The following is a 16,527-nucleotide window of genomic DNA, read 5'->3' on the forward strand; positions in this document are numbered from 1 at the left end:
ACTATAAAATAATAGGAATCACTCCACTCAACACCGGAAAGGGATTGACATCACCCCACTCTATACACTGAAAGTGATTTGCATCATGCCACTCTATACACTGTAAAGTAATTGGCATCACCCACTGAAAACACTGGAAAGTGATTGCATCACCCCACTGTATACACTGTAAAGTAATTAGAATCACTCCCCTCTATACACTGGAAAATAATTGGCATCACCCCACTCTATACACTGTAAAGTAATTAGAATCACTCCCCTCTATACACTGGAAAATAATTGGCATCACGCCGCTCTATACACTGGAAAATAATTGGCATCACGCCGCTCTATACACTGGAAAGTGAATAGCATCACCCCACTCTATACACTGCACACTGTAAAGTAATAGGCATCACGCCACTCTGTACACTTGAGAGAGGAGAAGAAAAAAAAAAAAAAGAAAAAAAAAACCCTTAGAATAATTATTTCTACTTTATATTATTTAATAACTTAACAGCTGAAGGGATGAATGAGTTCTTGAACCGGTTTAGTCTACAGCTAGGCATTCTTAATCTTCTCCCCGATGGCAACATTACAAACTCAGAGTGCAGGGCATGTGTTGTATCATGCAGAATCTTATTTACCTCCCTCAATGTAGATTTTTCATATAGGGTCTGGAGATAAAGAGGTTCTGTTCTGCCCATGATCCTCATGGCCGTGTGAACAAAACAACCAAGCCTAGATTTCAGATGTACTGTTAAATTACCGTACCAAAGATGTATTCCGTAACTGATCACATTCTCCAATACAGCCTGATAAAATAACATCATAATCTTACTACTAACACCATAAAGCAGGGATAGGCAACTCCGGTCCTGGAGGGCCACTGTCCTGCAGAGTTTAGCTTCAGCCCTGATTAAAAACTCACCTGCCTGTATCTATCTAGTAATCCTGAAAACACTGATTGCCTTGTTCAGGTGTGTTTAATTAGGGTTGGAGCTAAACTCTGCAGGACAGTGGCCCTCCAGGACCGGAGTTGCCTATCCCTGCCATAAAGTCTAAGCCTTCTCAAAAAATACAGTCTTTGTTGTAACCGAGTGCACAAAGTATCTATATGAACCTGCCATGTAAGAGAACAGTCAACGTAAACACCAAGATATTTATATGAGGACACTTGTACAATAGGAACATCATGAATATGTATAGGGCTATGGTTTCCGATTGACTTAGGATCAAATATCATCTCCTCAGTTTTCTTCACATTTACAATCAGGTGGTTGGCATCACACCACTCTATAAACTGATCAATCTCAGAGCCGTAAGACAAAATGTCTTGATCTTTATATAATAAGCCCAGAATCGCAGTATCATCACTAAATTTCACAATATAGTTGTTACTATTATTCCTCACACAACTGTTTGTATACAATGTGAAGAGAACTGGGGAGCTTACACACCCTTGCGGGGCTCCTGTACTAATGTCATGAGAGTTGGAGATCTTCCCATTAACCTTGACCTGTTGGGTTCTATTCGTTAAAAAAGAAAAATACCATTTAATAATACAAGGATTTACATCCATCTGTTTAGTTTCTCCAATAATAAATACAGTTGCAAAGTATTAAAAGCTGAACTAAAATCAATAAAAAGTAGGCGTGCATATGCTTTTGAATCGTCCAGATGTTTAGATACTAGATGGGTGATACTTCCTACTGCATCATCCGTACTCCTGCCCTGTCTGTACGCAAACTGCCATGGATCTAGTTTTGACATTACTTCACTTTTCAATAAAGACACAATGTACACAATGTGTTATGGAACGCGCTTCAGCGAGGCTTTGCTGCTGTAGGAGCGCATGAGGGAAGAGACCACTCGTGGCAGACTTGACAAACGGTTTCTTTCCGGCCAAAACGCTCCAGCTCCCTGAGCCTTCCATTTCTGCCCGATCTACACAATGAGATCGAAAAGGCATGGACGAACCCATATTCAGCGCGCATCCATCGCCATCAACGAGCGAACTACGCTGATGTTGAGGGGATGCACGAACACGGGCATGTGTCAATGCCCCCAATTGACGGGATGTTCGCAAACTATCTCACAGCTGGATAGGCACTGATACTGAGTGCTCCAGCCCTGCCTTTTAAACCACTAAAGAATGACATAGCACTTAAATGGCGCATACGCGGTGGCGGGTCTGGCCGGTACTGCGTTGCACACAATGGCTGTGTTGCAAGCATACTAGGCTGATCTGCTGGAAGGTTTGGACCAAGGTCAGGGTCTTTTCCCCTGACACAGTGGACGAGCTGCGCCGCACCACAGATTTAGCTTTCTGGGGCACCAAACAAACAGCCGCCGCGATTGGACGCTCGATGACGGCCAGGAAAAGGCATCTGTCGTTGAACTTGGCTGACATAGGGGAGAAAGAAAAAGCCTTTCTTCCCGTTGCACCAGTGTCGCCTTTTGAACTGTTCGGCACCTCCGTCGAGGCGGTGGTGGGAGAGTTCAGAGAGGTGAAGGAGCGCTCGGCTGCATTTAAATCTTGCATAACACTGCGGTCCGAATCTGCGCCTCCCCCACTTCCTGGAAGAAAGAAGAAGCTCCCCAAGCGCTTCTTGCATCAGCCCTGTTTCAGGTTTGGCATAGACGAAGCAGACAGAATGGTAAGTTAAATGCTTTAATTTGCAGAATGGATCGGTACAGCGAAACAGGTGAGTAAACAGTAAGTTGAATTTCAGATGATAGCTTAACTGAAGTGTAACCAAGTCTCTCTCTCTCTTTCTCTTGCAGATGATGATGAAGGAGTTCCTTAGAAGACGGAATGGTGACTGGCTGAGAAGATCGGGATCGAAGGTAGGTATACAGGTAAGTATGGCAGAGAGTCTGTGTCATGTATAGACGAGATCAGACAATGACTGAATGTTTGTAGCAGGTATATATGGGTGAACTGATGATGAGGTCCAGGTGACAGTGATTAGTACTCAGGTGACAATGAGCGTGTGAATGACTGAGTGGGCGGAGTGAGGGAATGAGTGGAAGGAGATGGTGATGGAATCCTGACATTATGGTTATATGAATTCGGCTGATCTCAATGATTTTCAGGAACGGAATTTTGAGAAAAACAGGTTTAATTAACCTGCTAGCGGGACGATAGCATTCTTTTTTTATTGCCTTATATCATATCACATATTTTAGTAATCATCATAGATTAGGTATCATTCGAAAGCTTACGAACTCAAAATTTATCAAGTGAAAACCGTTTTGAAATTGGACGATTGAGAGGCGAGCAAGATCTTTTAAGCTACTTCAGACTCCGTTGTTCTCTTGTGCTTCGCTCCGCATCACGATAACGTTGGATAAAAATAAAAAAATAAAAACTTGCGTGCCGTTGTAGTTTACACAGGACTGGCGGGAAACATACATTGATATACTTTTTTCTAGATGTTATGTGGTTTATTTGGATAGGTGAACTGTCTGTCACGGTTCATGAATCGGCTGTCTCATTTCTGATGTGTGTGTGTGTGTGTGTGGGTGGGTGTGGTTACTCATTGTGTTGATTAGTGTCGCCAGCTGTGTTCAATCCCCGTTCCCATATGTGCAGTAATTCCCATCTCATGTTGTTAGATCGTTGTGGTTTCCCCGGTGTCGTGTCCGGAGGGTTGTTCCATAAAATACGCTTAGAAAAGCGGGGATTAAACGCCAAAACCGGACTTGAATGAGTCTAACAAATAAGTTGGGGCTAAAGTGGTTCCATAAAAGGTAATTGAAGTTCACGCAATCTCACTAATTTGATCCAGGTTTATCAAGTCTAGATAATTGCGTGTGCACGCATTTCTGAAGCAGCTCTAGACTAGAGGTCGATCGTGGATCAAAACGATCCACCATCAAACAGCGTATATTTTGTGCTGTTTTATGCGTTTGTGACAGCTTTTAATGCAATCATTTTTAATTAATGCAAAAGGTTTTAAATGAGTGGTTAGATTTAGTTTCTAAAGTACATTATGGAGAGGATAACATGAAATTAAGAGCAAATGTATACATTTTGAAAAGATATGTGCAACTCTAAAAGCAAAGAATATTCCATAAAATAAAGGAATATATATTAGCCGACATTAACTACATTTTTATATAACCCTCCCTCCCTTTTATTTCTAGGCTAGTTATTTGTTATTTTATGCATTTACTTATTTAATATTGAATATTTTATATTCAAATAATATTACTTGAATAACTATTAGGAATTGTGTGTCATTATAAGAGTTTGATATAAATATGTGAATGTTAAATTTGTATTAATATTTATTGTTTTTTGTCTTTTCCGCCTTAAATCATATGTAAAAGTGTCTAACTATGTACTTTTTGGTTATTGTTCTAATCATGTGTGTTGGTGGGTATTATCACAAAAGAAAAAAAGTAGAAGGAAAAATAAGGAATATATTTATTGGGGGAAAATATGATGTCTTTAAAGGAACTGTCAATTTGTATAATTGTGTTAAATGTGTTTGAATTGAAAGACATAATAAAGTACATAATAAAAAAAATACTATATATATATGTGACAGCAGCATGCAAGCAGCTATTCGCGTCCGGTGTGAACGCACCATTAGAGGATCTGTGTAACAACTGTTCTCAAATCTCACGCATTGGCCGTGAGACACACGCAATTCAACCAGTTCACACGCTCACACGCCACACCATGTATTTCTCACTGAAAAGGCAATGCCAACCAAGTTGTCCTGCAAGCTTTATATATAACGTTGTGTACGAGGCGCACGCACACAAAGTGTGCACGCACACGCACCATAAGTATGGCGCTCGCTTTGTGTCATTTCTTTCCTAACCAAGCTTAAAGACGTGTTAACGTGCGTGTGGAGAACGTCTGCACGTCTGCCCGTCTTAACGTCTGCACGTCTGCCCGTCTTAACGCAAAACGTGCCTTGGCTAATTTAAAAATAGCGCACGTACTTTTATGCAGCTACTTGTATGAGGGATTAATAAATGACTAACTTACTAACTGTATTTTTCTATGTACATTTCTGAAATGCATTTTCTGTAAAACTGTTTTGAAACAATATTGTGAAAAGCCCTAGGCTACAGCTAAATTTGAATTGAATTGAATTGAATTGAATAGACTTGTCTTATTTGAGACACTGTTCAAACAGTGTGGGCTAGAAGACTTGATCATTTAGCTATTAAAGCTATTATTAAATTAGATGAAGTAATTTTCAGCAGAGAAAATCACATTAATAGCTATTTAACATAGGCCTAGCTTTTAACATCCTCGAAGAATATTAAGAAAATACTATTTAGGTTTGGATACATAAAAAAACGAGGGAATATGAAATAGGCTATAGGCTACAATAATAATAATAATAAAGCTCTATAGTGGATGCATTACTTAATTATATTCTTAAATTCTATGTTATAAAAAAATCGTTGTATGAACTTCTAGCAAGCTCATTTAAACCTAGTTGTAAATGCCGAAATGAATGGAGGCTAAATAAATATTAAACTACTAAATATCAATATAAAATTGCCGGTAGATGGCGCCAAGACCCTGTTCTATTGAGATTACTGGTTGATGTTCAACTTATTCTTTCAAAAATACAAATATATATTTTAACACCCACACAACTACTCCTTTTAGACAATTGTTCTTCTGTGGCGCTGTTTGGAACTGTATTTTCATTGACTTTTGTGTGAAATGCCAGTCATTAATATATTGTTTATTTACAGGCATTCTGGTTTTCTAAAAACTGCTCATTACAGAAACATTCAAACAAATATTTACAAATTTGTGTTTTACTTGGTATTTTTTGATATTCTTGGCATGTTGGCAATTCATTTTCATTATATATATATATAGGCTATATTTCATTATATTTCTGTTACTCAGATGTGAAACATTATGTGAATTTAAAGTGGCTGCGTTATAAATAGAAATATGGGTATAGCCTAATGTATGTGCTGTTGTTGGTTCCCATGACATGCTACATTTTAACATTTTAATGACAGTGTCTTGGCTATAAATTTTGCATTTCACTAATGAAGGGGAATGTAAAGCATTAAATCAACCAGGTCTCTGAAATAGCTCAGAGGTGCATGAAGCTTCATTTGACAAGCATATATAGACAGCACAACTCCATGTCACACATTTAGATAATGGAAGAACAACACAGAAACAAACAGGGTCAACAGTCTGGAAGAAGAGGAGTAATGATGTGTGGTGGAAGAAGGGTACGGAGGCAAAACAGTGGAAGAGGTCAAGATTGTGGACATGTTTCTAATGAAATAAGGACACTATTGCAGACAATGTTATCAATCATGACCTTACAATGACTGAGGGTCAAAAGGTAAAGCCGAATGTTGAGAGAACAACAGTGTCTTCAATCATTCAAACGTTTGTACACAGAACAGGTGTGTAATCAGACATTATTTTCAGTACTGTAATACGTACTCCACTTGCATTTTACATACAGTAGGCTAATACAGTAAATATACTTTATAGAGAATGTAACACACAAACACACACACATATATATACAGTGTGTGTGTGTACCAGAGTTTCCGCTAGAAAACAACCCAGCAAACATTGGTCCGACGGCAACGTCGTGTCCCTGGCCAAAAATAGTCGCGGTATGACGGCATAAATCGGTAAAAATATGTAACACAGAACATTTCCTAAAAATGCATTCAGATACATGTGTGCATGTCTACAGTTATCTGAGGTTGCATGTATAATTGTTATTTTGACTTTTAGCTACGTGTAGTTCAATATATACCATGTTGTGTTTCGGGTGAGAGAGGACGTCACCATGGCGACGTCTTTTACACGTGCATTTATAGTCCATCATGACCCTCTATGAAATCAATTGTGATAAAGCTGTGCTTAATCCTTGCGTGGTTAATACTGCAATAATTAATTAAATTTTTTATTAAATTAAAGTTTTAATAAGTTGTGTGAATACGTCCACTGACGTCCTTTACACGTCTATAGTATCGGGTGAGAGGACGTCACCTGGCGACGTCTTTTACACGTGCATTTATAGTCCATCATGACCCTCCATCATGGAATCCTTGTGAAATATGCAAAAGCTGTGCTTAATCCTTGCATGGTTAATACTGCAAAAATTCATTTAATTGCCCAAGTAGTTTTTAAGAGGTTCCACTGACGTCCTTTACACGTCAAGGCTGTGAATACACGTCCACTGACGTCCTTTACACATCTAGTCAAGCAAGACAGAAAAAAACCCCCCAGGAATTATCTTTATGAAATACACGAATTGTATACAAAGTAAATATATTTACTTTATCTTGTTTAAATAAATTATAATCACACAGTTCCCAGTGTGGTTAAGTGAATGCAAAGCCTCTGCATTTTAGTCATTATTTCAACCTGTAGCCTACCTGATACGTTGTGTTTTTTTTTTTTTGTTTTTTTTTATGGAATGTATGCATGTAAAACAGAAATATATCTGGTCACCATTTATGTCTGAGTTGGATGTAATTGCCAAAACTGTGCTGCCAAGATGTAACAAAAGATCTCCCGACATTACCAAATCCCGCGATAGGTTAGATTATCTCACGAGATGTTAACGCGTTTTCCCCATAGACTCACTCCGGAACACTGAAGTTTGAACAACCACGAAGAGAGGAGGAATTGAGGCCCATATTATTAAAAATCTACTGTTGGGTACGTACATTTTGTATTATTAGATTCACGTGCTAGAGTTTTACTTGTTTGACATGAATGAACCGAAAGAAATGATGCCCCACATTGTCAACTGAAATTGGCTAACTGAGTTTGGCTAAAATTAGCTAGGCTAAAAGTTGCTTTGAACTTATACAACGGTATACCATAGTATTAAGTATGTTTAATGATACAGTCAAAGTTATTACTGTAAATTATTAATGTAGCCTTTTGAGAGTTTCTTTCAGAAAGTAAATTATCTGAAGTAGAATGAAATGTTTAGCTGGATTTGAACATGTATGTTTTCAGTAACTGCTTTAAAAATTTTGTAATTTTAGAATTGCTAAACATGTCTATTCAGGGGACATCACAGCCCACCTGTCTTTATCAGAAATGTCCTGTTCACTTTCTCACTGTTACACACCTAGTTAAGGGTCTTTCTCAAGGGCACCACAGTGGTATTGAAGAGGCAGGGGACAAATGCTGTTTTGAATTTAGCTGAAGACCATACAAATATTTTGAAAATAAGTGCATGTCATTTACCTCAAATTTTTAATTTTCATTTATTTTAAAAACAAATATATTCTCTTCCCTTAGATGCTGTGAAGAGGTGGAGCCCACATGCTACAGACACTGAAATTGATGCAGCAATGGCAGAACACCTGAAACACACTCCAGGAAGAGCTGGGGGTGGTGGATACAAAAAATGAGCCAAACAATGTGTTTAAGGGATAGTTCACCCAAAAATGAAAATTGTCATCATTTACTCAACCTCATGTTTCAAACCTGTATACCTTTCTATGCTAAACACAAAGATGTTTGGAAGAATGTTTGTAAACAAGCAGATGTCGCTTCCCATTAATAATCATTTTTTCTCCAACAATGGTAGTCAGTGGATGCTCTATTTGCTTGGTTACAAACATTCTTCAAAATATCTTCTTTTGTGTTCAGCAGAAGAAAGAAACTCATACAGGTTTGGAATTTGGTGATTAAATTACATAATTTTCATTTTTGGGTGAACTATCTTTATATAATAATTCAGTATTTTGCAATTGGTATTTTAGTTTGGTTAACAAATCGAGAGCTTAGAATTATAAGGTTCTATCTCCGTTTATTGTAGTTTATTGAGCATCAAAGTTTTTAAACTCTGTTTATGTTTTGTGAGATGGAACCTTTTATTTTATTAATAACTACTAACAATTTTTTTTTTTTTACAAAAATAACACCACACAGGCATTAATAAACACCTAATGGATCAGATTGTCAAAAACTCAATTTCAACCAAAAGTGGAGATAGAACCTTAAAATTCTAAGCTCACGAAATGTTAAACATTGAAAAAAATAAAGAGAAATTTTGGCTGTTCAATATCAATAAAATGTTGTGCTTAATCAGAACATGCTTCTTTTTTGCTTATGTCCACAAATAATGTGTTATTGTTTTTGATGTACACGTGATTAAAACGTTTTATTGACGTTCAGGTCTGACTGGACCAATTTTGGACCTTTTTAGAACCTTTGTCAAGATGTGTAGGCTAAACCTCAAGACTTGATTGTCTTTCACGATGTTACACAATAGGTGTGTGATTATTTTATATGCAGGCTTATATATACACTTAAATTATGCAGCAACACATTTAAACACATATGACGACGCATTTAGACGTCCAGGGACGCGCAGAAGAGACGTGGAATTCACGGCCAGAAAAGACGTGGAATTCACGGCCAGAAATGACGTCGGTTCAACTTCCATTTTGGAACTATTTTTCAACCATGACGGGACGTCTCGGACGGACGTCTTTTCAACGGTCATTAAACGTCCAAATGTTTGCTGGGTAAGAGCATAATTATAGAAGAGATTAAAGGAAAGGTGGCAAAGGGAGGACGTGAGAAAAGGGCAATGGTTTTACAGTATCCAAAGGAAAGTGGGAGAAATGAGGTATGCAGGAAGAAATAAGAGGGACGGGATAATAATATCGAGACTTAAAGTGTAAGTTGCAGGTTAACCACCACAGCCAATTAATGTGTAAATTAAAGTGCTCTATATGTATATATTTAATTATTTCTGTCTTAAAATGCGTTAAAACAACATTTATTGGGGTTTCTTCAAAGGTAGCGTGTTTTTCAGTAACTGGTGATGACGTCATAAGAGGAACTCGCAACCCATAACGTTACTCTGCTAGATTCCTACTGTATTATGGCTATTTGGAGAACGACTGAGGATGTGGGAAACCATCAAATTCTTTATGGACCACAGCCCTACGATTTTTAACCGGTCAGACGTGAGAGAGGGGAGGAAATTGCCAGGACCCATGGCACTCAAAGAGTTATTAATGCTTGGTGTGAGGAGAATGAGTGGAGGGTTGGCCAGGTGTACTGGTGAGTAGCTACGTTAGAGCTAGTCTAGGCTAGCCTGGTGCAAACTTAACCTGGATAACACCCGGGAACAAGCCAGTCTTTTCAAAAGTTTGCCGTCATGTAGAATAGCAAGGAGGGACAAGGACTGAAGACATTATTTACTTACATGGTGTCAGTCCAAATCAGAGCTGTAGAGATGCACACACTGCACAGGCACCAATCGCTAGTCTCATCGACGCCTCAAACGTCATGTAATACCCTTCCTCAATCCACGCTATTTCTCACGATTTAATTAGCGATGTTTATTGTCAGAAAAGAAAAAGAGAGATCGATGTCCACATCACTGTGTTTGTGTGGGCTATGCCACCCAATTGAATCAGCAGTGGAGAGTATGTGCTGCCGTGAGGTGAACGTGGAACAGCTCGACCTCGACCGGCTGATCTGACGTGCCTGAACCCGGTGCCTGAACCCGTTTGTTTTGCGAATAGCTTATTCTCACTTCAGGCAGGATCACGGTCCCCTTGAAGTCAGCACACACGAGTATGTTTACAGTTGAGTTATTTTATCCATAATTTTTTTATCAAATAAAACATACAGCCAACTTTTCTGTAGTTATGTAAGGCATCTATAGCTATGACTATGCCGGTAACTCTACTAGTGAGTTCCTCTTATGACGTCACGCCCCATCTAGTGGAAGGGAGCGGGAGCGGTTAAAACCACTGTTAAAAGTGCCAACTTTTCATATTATATTCAGCATTTTGGTATAAAAAACAATGGTGGGCGGTTCTTATCTTTATGTTTAATAAACACATTGCATTATCTTCGTGAAAAATTTAACCTGCAATTTACACTTTAAGTTTGGACACACTGGGCTAAATGGATTCCTGTTCAAAATAGGTAAACATAACAGGGAAATGTGATTTCTGTAAGCATGAAGAAAAGGCATAGAACATGTTATGCTATATTGTTGGAAATATGAAAGAGAAAGAAGACATTTGACCCAAAACTTGAGAGAGCTAAAATAACACTTTGATTTAATAAATATTCTGTGAAAGGAGTCAAAAGATAAGTGTTATAATTTCTTATTTCAATAGAGAAACTAATTTGAGTAAAAGGAAATAAGGATTTTTTTTAACATATTGTAGATGACAGACATTCACTCCACACCAGTAGGTGGCGGTAATACACTAGTTTGCTGTTTGCCAACCACCAATAAACCCAGAAAGAAGTAGAAGTAGAAGAAGAAGAAAGAAATACTTCTTAGTAAACTTTTAGTCACAATGGTGTCGACTTGTATTGTTCCCAGGTACAAGAATTCAAGGAGTAAATGTTAAGCGGGAGTGAGATATTTTCGGTTTCCAGAGAAGGATCCAGAGCATTGTAGACAGTGGCTAAAGGCTGTAAAGAATCGTAAATACGGAGAGAACATGGAGAAAAGCATCCCTGTGGGGAGATATGTCTCTCATCTTTTTTTCTGATGCATCAGCTGGCTTTTATGCTGGCCTGTCTTAGTGAAAATGATCAGTTTCTGTCAGAGCGGTTGCGCAGCAGAAACCATAGGAAAAGCGAGAGAAACAACAAACAGCAAAATCGCAACACACCCACAGAGGCAACAAGAAAACAAATTAAAACAAAAAGCAAAAGAACAGCAATTGGTAACACCACATCTTTTGCTTGTGACTGTTCACTCGTGTGCAATCCAAAAATTGCAGCTCCTAATGCAACTACTAACGCGAGTACCAGTAACCCTCCAAATAATCCAGATGCTAATCCTGATACTGCTGTTCCTATTGATGCTAATCCTGAAGCTGATGCTAATGCTGCTAATCCTAATGCTGCAATTGCTGGTAATCCTGATACCGTTGATGCTAATGTGTTGAATAATTTGTTTGCGGCTTCTTTAATCCATTGTAATGCTGATTTTACTTTGGCTACTGCCCACTTTATTTGATCTGTTATCCACTTTATTGTATTTTTTACCCATGTTAATAGCATTCCTCCCGTTGCCACTAGAGCTATTACTACACATGACTTCAAGTTATCTTTTAACCACTGTATTACTTTTATAACCCGTTGTAAAAATTTTTTTGCTATTGCTACTATTGCAGCTCCTGCTATCGCTCCAACTATTGCTGATCCTATTAGCGACTGTGCTCCTACCAATGATCGTAACTTTGCTGCTGCTGCTCCTGCTACGCCTCCTGCTATTGCTGTTACTGCTACTCCTACTGGTCCTTTTCTTTCTTCTTCTTCTTCTTCTTCTTCCCACAGATATTTTAAAATGCACACTCCAGCTGCTGCTCCTGCTGCTGCTCCTACCGCTACTTCACATACTGTTGACATTAATGCATAACCTACTACTACTACTACTACAACTGTTGCAACTGTCAATATTAGAGGGGATTGTAGAGTTGCCCTCGGTTCTTCTCCAGCTGCTGCTTTTCCTGCCAATGCAACAATTAAAAAACAATTAAAAATAATTTTTAGCATCAAATGTCACATTATAAAAATAAAATATACTAGTGTTGGATATTGTATGTTATCGTATTATAAGTTTCATTTCTTACCCATGTTGCTTATGCAGGGCTTCTAAAATGATCAGCTTTTCAGATTCTTCTTTCAGGGTTCTTCTTTCAAGCCAACTGCCCTCCTTTAAAGAGACAGTTACAAAATATGCTTTCTAAAACTTCCAGGCTCCTGAAATCACTGCATATTTATCATATATAAATATACTGCATATTTATCATAACTTTCTCTTTACCCTTGCTTATATATATATATATATATATATATATATATATATATATATATATATATATAGTACAAACACACACACACTTCTCCCAGTCTTTCTCTCTGTGATTATTTTGACTAAATCATGGACACGAAGAAGGTAGGATTTGCAAACCACAATATAGGGTTGGTTGTCTATGGAAGTAAAATAATGACAAATGTTTATGAAACAAAAAAAACGTGTTGAATTGGACTAATTGAAAAAAAAAAAAATTTGCTTTGCATTAACCGTGCTTGCATTTTAATGCATTGTATTTTTAGGGCTTGCATTTTTATGGGCTGAAATTCAACATGGTTGAATATTTAAGCTGTGAATATTTCAATTCAAAACATTTCACACACATTATCATTATTAAAAATTCAATAATCCATCACATTTCAGATTTCACTTCTAAAATGTTAATTCTGTTTAAAATACAACCTATAATATTTGACAGGCAATTTTCAGTCCATTTTATTTCGCCTTACAAATTCGCTTCCACAAATTCAGTGGTTCAAATTAGACAGCAAATTCGACATTTGACATCTGGGAACAGCAGGAACAGGTATGGAGTTTCCTCTGTGTCTTTTTTATGCAATCAAACATATTGCCTTTGAGAGTAAAACTAATTATTTAGTAATTAAAAAACTTAAAAAGATTGCATTAAAAGATTCATTTTAAGGCTCAAAAATCAAGAAGTTAATAACAAAATTATTTGCAGTGCATGTACATCAATCCGTGTCTCATTCGTTCAGTCGTGTTTTTTTTATTTATTTAATATTGAAAGTATTGAGAAAACAGTTCCTATTTCGTTTTTTAGTGGTCAACCTGTTACTTCGATCCAGGGTGACCAATAGAAAAGGGCATTTCATCCTGGTTGGTAGAGACTGCCCACTAAGACACAGCTTCATTCACAAGCAAAACTTTTCAACTCGCAACTTGCAAGCAAAACATTTCAACTCGCAAACAAAAGATTTAGACCTGCAAAAAAGATAGCACAAAAGAGAGCTAAATTTGTGCATTTGTGATGAAAAGTGTTCGAAATGCACACAAAAAAAAAGGTTTTCAAAGATTTACATGAACTACAAATAATTTTACCATCAACTTCTTTATTTTTGAGCCTTAAGAAGACTTTTTTGCAATCTTTTATTATTATTTTTTAATTACAAAAGAATTAGTTTTACTCTCAAACACAGTATGTTTGATTGAATAAAAAAGACACAAAGGAAACTTCATACCTACATCCTCAAACTCATACCTTATTGGGGATGTATGCTGTAATGGCAAGCAGACAAAGAATATGATTATTTAACTAAATAAACAGTCAAATAATGTGTAATTATTTCTATTTTTGACTTCTGCATGAATATTTATTTTAATATCAACAATCTAAAAGGTGTGCATTATGCCTGACATCTACATGAACACTTAACAGTTGGTTTTATGACTGCAAGACATTCTCTTCAAATGCTATTAAAGTTAGAAACATGTATACCAATGTTGTATGTAACTTTAGAGAAGGTCCCTTAACTTACAAATATCAAATGTTCATTGTCAAGCCTGCCAGTATTTCACTGGGAAATGCTTAACATGAAATTTTGCACATTAGGTTCATATTCTAAGTCTGCTTGCCTGTAGCCTATATAGTACAGCCTGCACCCCCAATAAGGTGCGAGTTTGGTCTTTTAGCCTATTTCACTGTAGGCTATTAGTCCATTAAGCTACTTTACCTATCCCGATGCATTGATGGCCCCCACACCACACACAGTCATACATTCAACTTCTCAAAAAAATTGTAAATGTTAATATTAGTTAGTTAATGACCTAACATGAACATTGTATAATTATATCTCTGGATAACATATTTATTCACTTCTGCCTCTTACAAAGCTCCACACCCTCTCCTAACTGTAATAAAGTCAAATCTTACAAACCTGAAATGAATCAGGATTCCAAACAGCAAATGAAAGCTCTCTGATGAATATCATACAACAAATGTGTAAAAGAAGGCTGCACCATACAGTATGCTGTGGTCTTAAATGTATAGCCTACCCAGGATCCAAAATTCAGCCAATCTAAATGTGATCTGAAGGCTGCTGCTTTTCAGTAAATCACATGACATTTAGGAAACTGCAGGAAGGTGAAAATGTGACGCATGCAATTGAAAGTGCTTTGAAGTGCTTTGAAGTACCTATAATGTACTTTGCCCACCATTGCCAGGCAAAATTTTCTTTATTCCAAAAAATTATTGTGCTTTCATTTTGCACTTTATTATGTTTTCATTTGAAGTATCTGTGCACTACACTTGGAAGAATTTGCTTTAGTTTTTTACCTGTTTTCATTTCATTAAGAGAACAAAATGTTTAAAACCAAATGCTTTACATTAGGCTGCAAGTATTAGGTAATAATAATCTATAATAGTTATGCTGTTAAATAATTGTATTATTCATAGTCACAATTTAACTTATTCTTTTTTATTGTCTATATTCTGTAATTGATATGTCATATTCAATACATGCAATAATAACAATAATAATAATAAGAAGAAGAACAGCAAATACAATGTAATATCAATTGCAGAATAATATAGACAATATGAAAAAAAATTAAATATTATAATATTGATCATTTCACTGACATTTAACAAAAACAGATTTTGTGTCATTTTATTTTATGTAGGCCTACATACAGTGAAGATAATGTATAAAATAATGTATATATTTTAAAATATTCTTACATAGGCTAACGTTATATAAAATAAAATGACACAACTCTGTCTCTTTTTGTTAAATTTCAGTTTTATTGATCAATAATAGCCATTATAACAGTATAAGTAGCTACCGCGCCGCGCTAAACGCCTCATTCGCGCCGCAGGAATTTTTTACGCGCGTAACGCGTCTTTGCATTGACTTAACATTGAAATCACTCGCGCCTGACGCGCTATTCGCGTCCGGTGTGAACGCACCATAAAAGGTATAAGAATACGGTGGCCGAGAGAGCTCAACGCGCTGCAACTGAAGAAAACACGTGGTCACCGGCCATGAATTAAAGGTTCATTCGTCTTGGTGGAACAGACAAATGTCCCGACCTTGTGTAAGTTCCTTGTCGGGTAGGTATGGCAGACTGCGGACTTGGAGCTGGTTGAGGAACTGTTGTTGCTTGACAGTCAGGTACCTGATCATCCTCACATAAGTCAGGCAAATCAACTGTTTGTTCTTTTTCTCTTTCAGGGTGGTGGAGTCGCACCAACACCTGTCTGTTGCGTCGAATATTTCCGTGTGAGGTTTTCAAAACAAACGACCTTGGGGCCTGCTGTCGGATCACTTTCGCAGTGATGGCTTGGTCCTTAATCCAAACAGTCTGTCCAGGCTTCAGTGGTGACAAAGATCTTGCTCTATGTCTCTTACTGTACAAATCTCTTGTTTGCGCACGCAAGTTGGATTCAAACTGTTTCAGTTTGTCTGCATCTGGGAGTTTAGGTGTGAGAAGAGACGGCAGAGTTGGTAAGCCTGTTCTCAGTCTTCTGCCCATTGACAATTCCGCTGGACTATAGCCATTTGCTAGTGGTGTAGAGCGGTATGCAAGCAAGGCTTTGAATGGATCTGATGTTTTCCCCAGAAGTTTTTTTGACAGTTTGCACCGCTCGTTCAGCTTCACCATTCCCTTGTGGATACCGTGGGCTGCTTGTTATGTGCTTAAAGTCATATTCCCTCGAAAACTCCCGGAAGTCAGC

General features: G+C 37.4%; 1 protein-coding gene and 1 long non-coding RNA gene across 3 annotated transcripts; one reads left to right on the forward strand and one right to left on the reverse strand.

Annotated features, from left to right (window-relative positions):
• The first annotated feature begins 6,562 nt into the window (after nt 1-6,562).
• On the forward strand, nt 6,563-9,061 carry LOC311089188. Its single transcript, XR_014607647.1, has 2 exons — nt 6,563-7,669; nt 8,264-9,061. It is a non-coding gene; the product is annotated as an uncharacterized lncRNA (long non-coding RNA).
• A 443-nt stretch (nt 9,062-9,504) lies between these two features.
• Nucleotides 9,505-14,864, reverse strand: LOC311089186 (uncharacterized protein). Of its 2 annotated transcripts, XM_084123681.1 has the most exons (4): nt 14,729-14,791; nt 14,053-14,069; nt 12,589-12,671; nt 9,505-12,465 (listed from the first exon to the last, which is right to left on the reverse strand). In XM_084123681.1, exons 3-4 carry the CDS (start codon nt 12,590-12,592, stop codon nt 11,543-11,545), a joined length of 927 nt encoding a protein of 308 aa, XP_083979807.1. In that variant the 5' UTR covers nt 12,593-12,671; nt 14,053-14,069; nt 14,729-14,791; the 3' UTR covers nt 9,505-11,542. The 2 variants fall into 2 exon arrangements, with proteins under 2 accessions (XP_083979807.1, XP_083979806.1); XM_084123680.1 differs by lacking the exon at nt 14,053-14,069 and having other exon boundaries at nt 14,729-14,864.
• Between the last annotated feature and the right edge of the window lie 1,663 nt (nt 14,865-16,527).

Source organism: Abramis brama (assembly GCF_963993115.1).
Source record: "Abramis brama genome assembly, chromosome: 9".
Lineage (NCBI taxonomy): Eukaryota > Metazoa > Chordata > Actinopteri > Cypriniformes > Leuciscidae > Abramis > Abramis brama.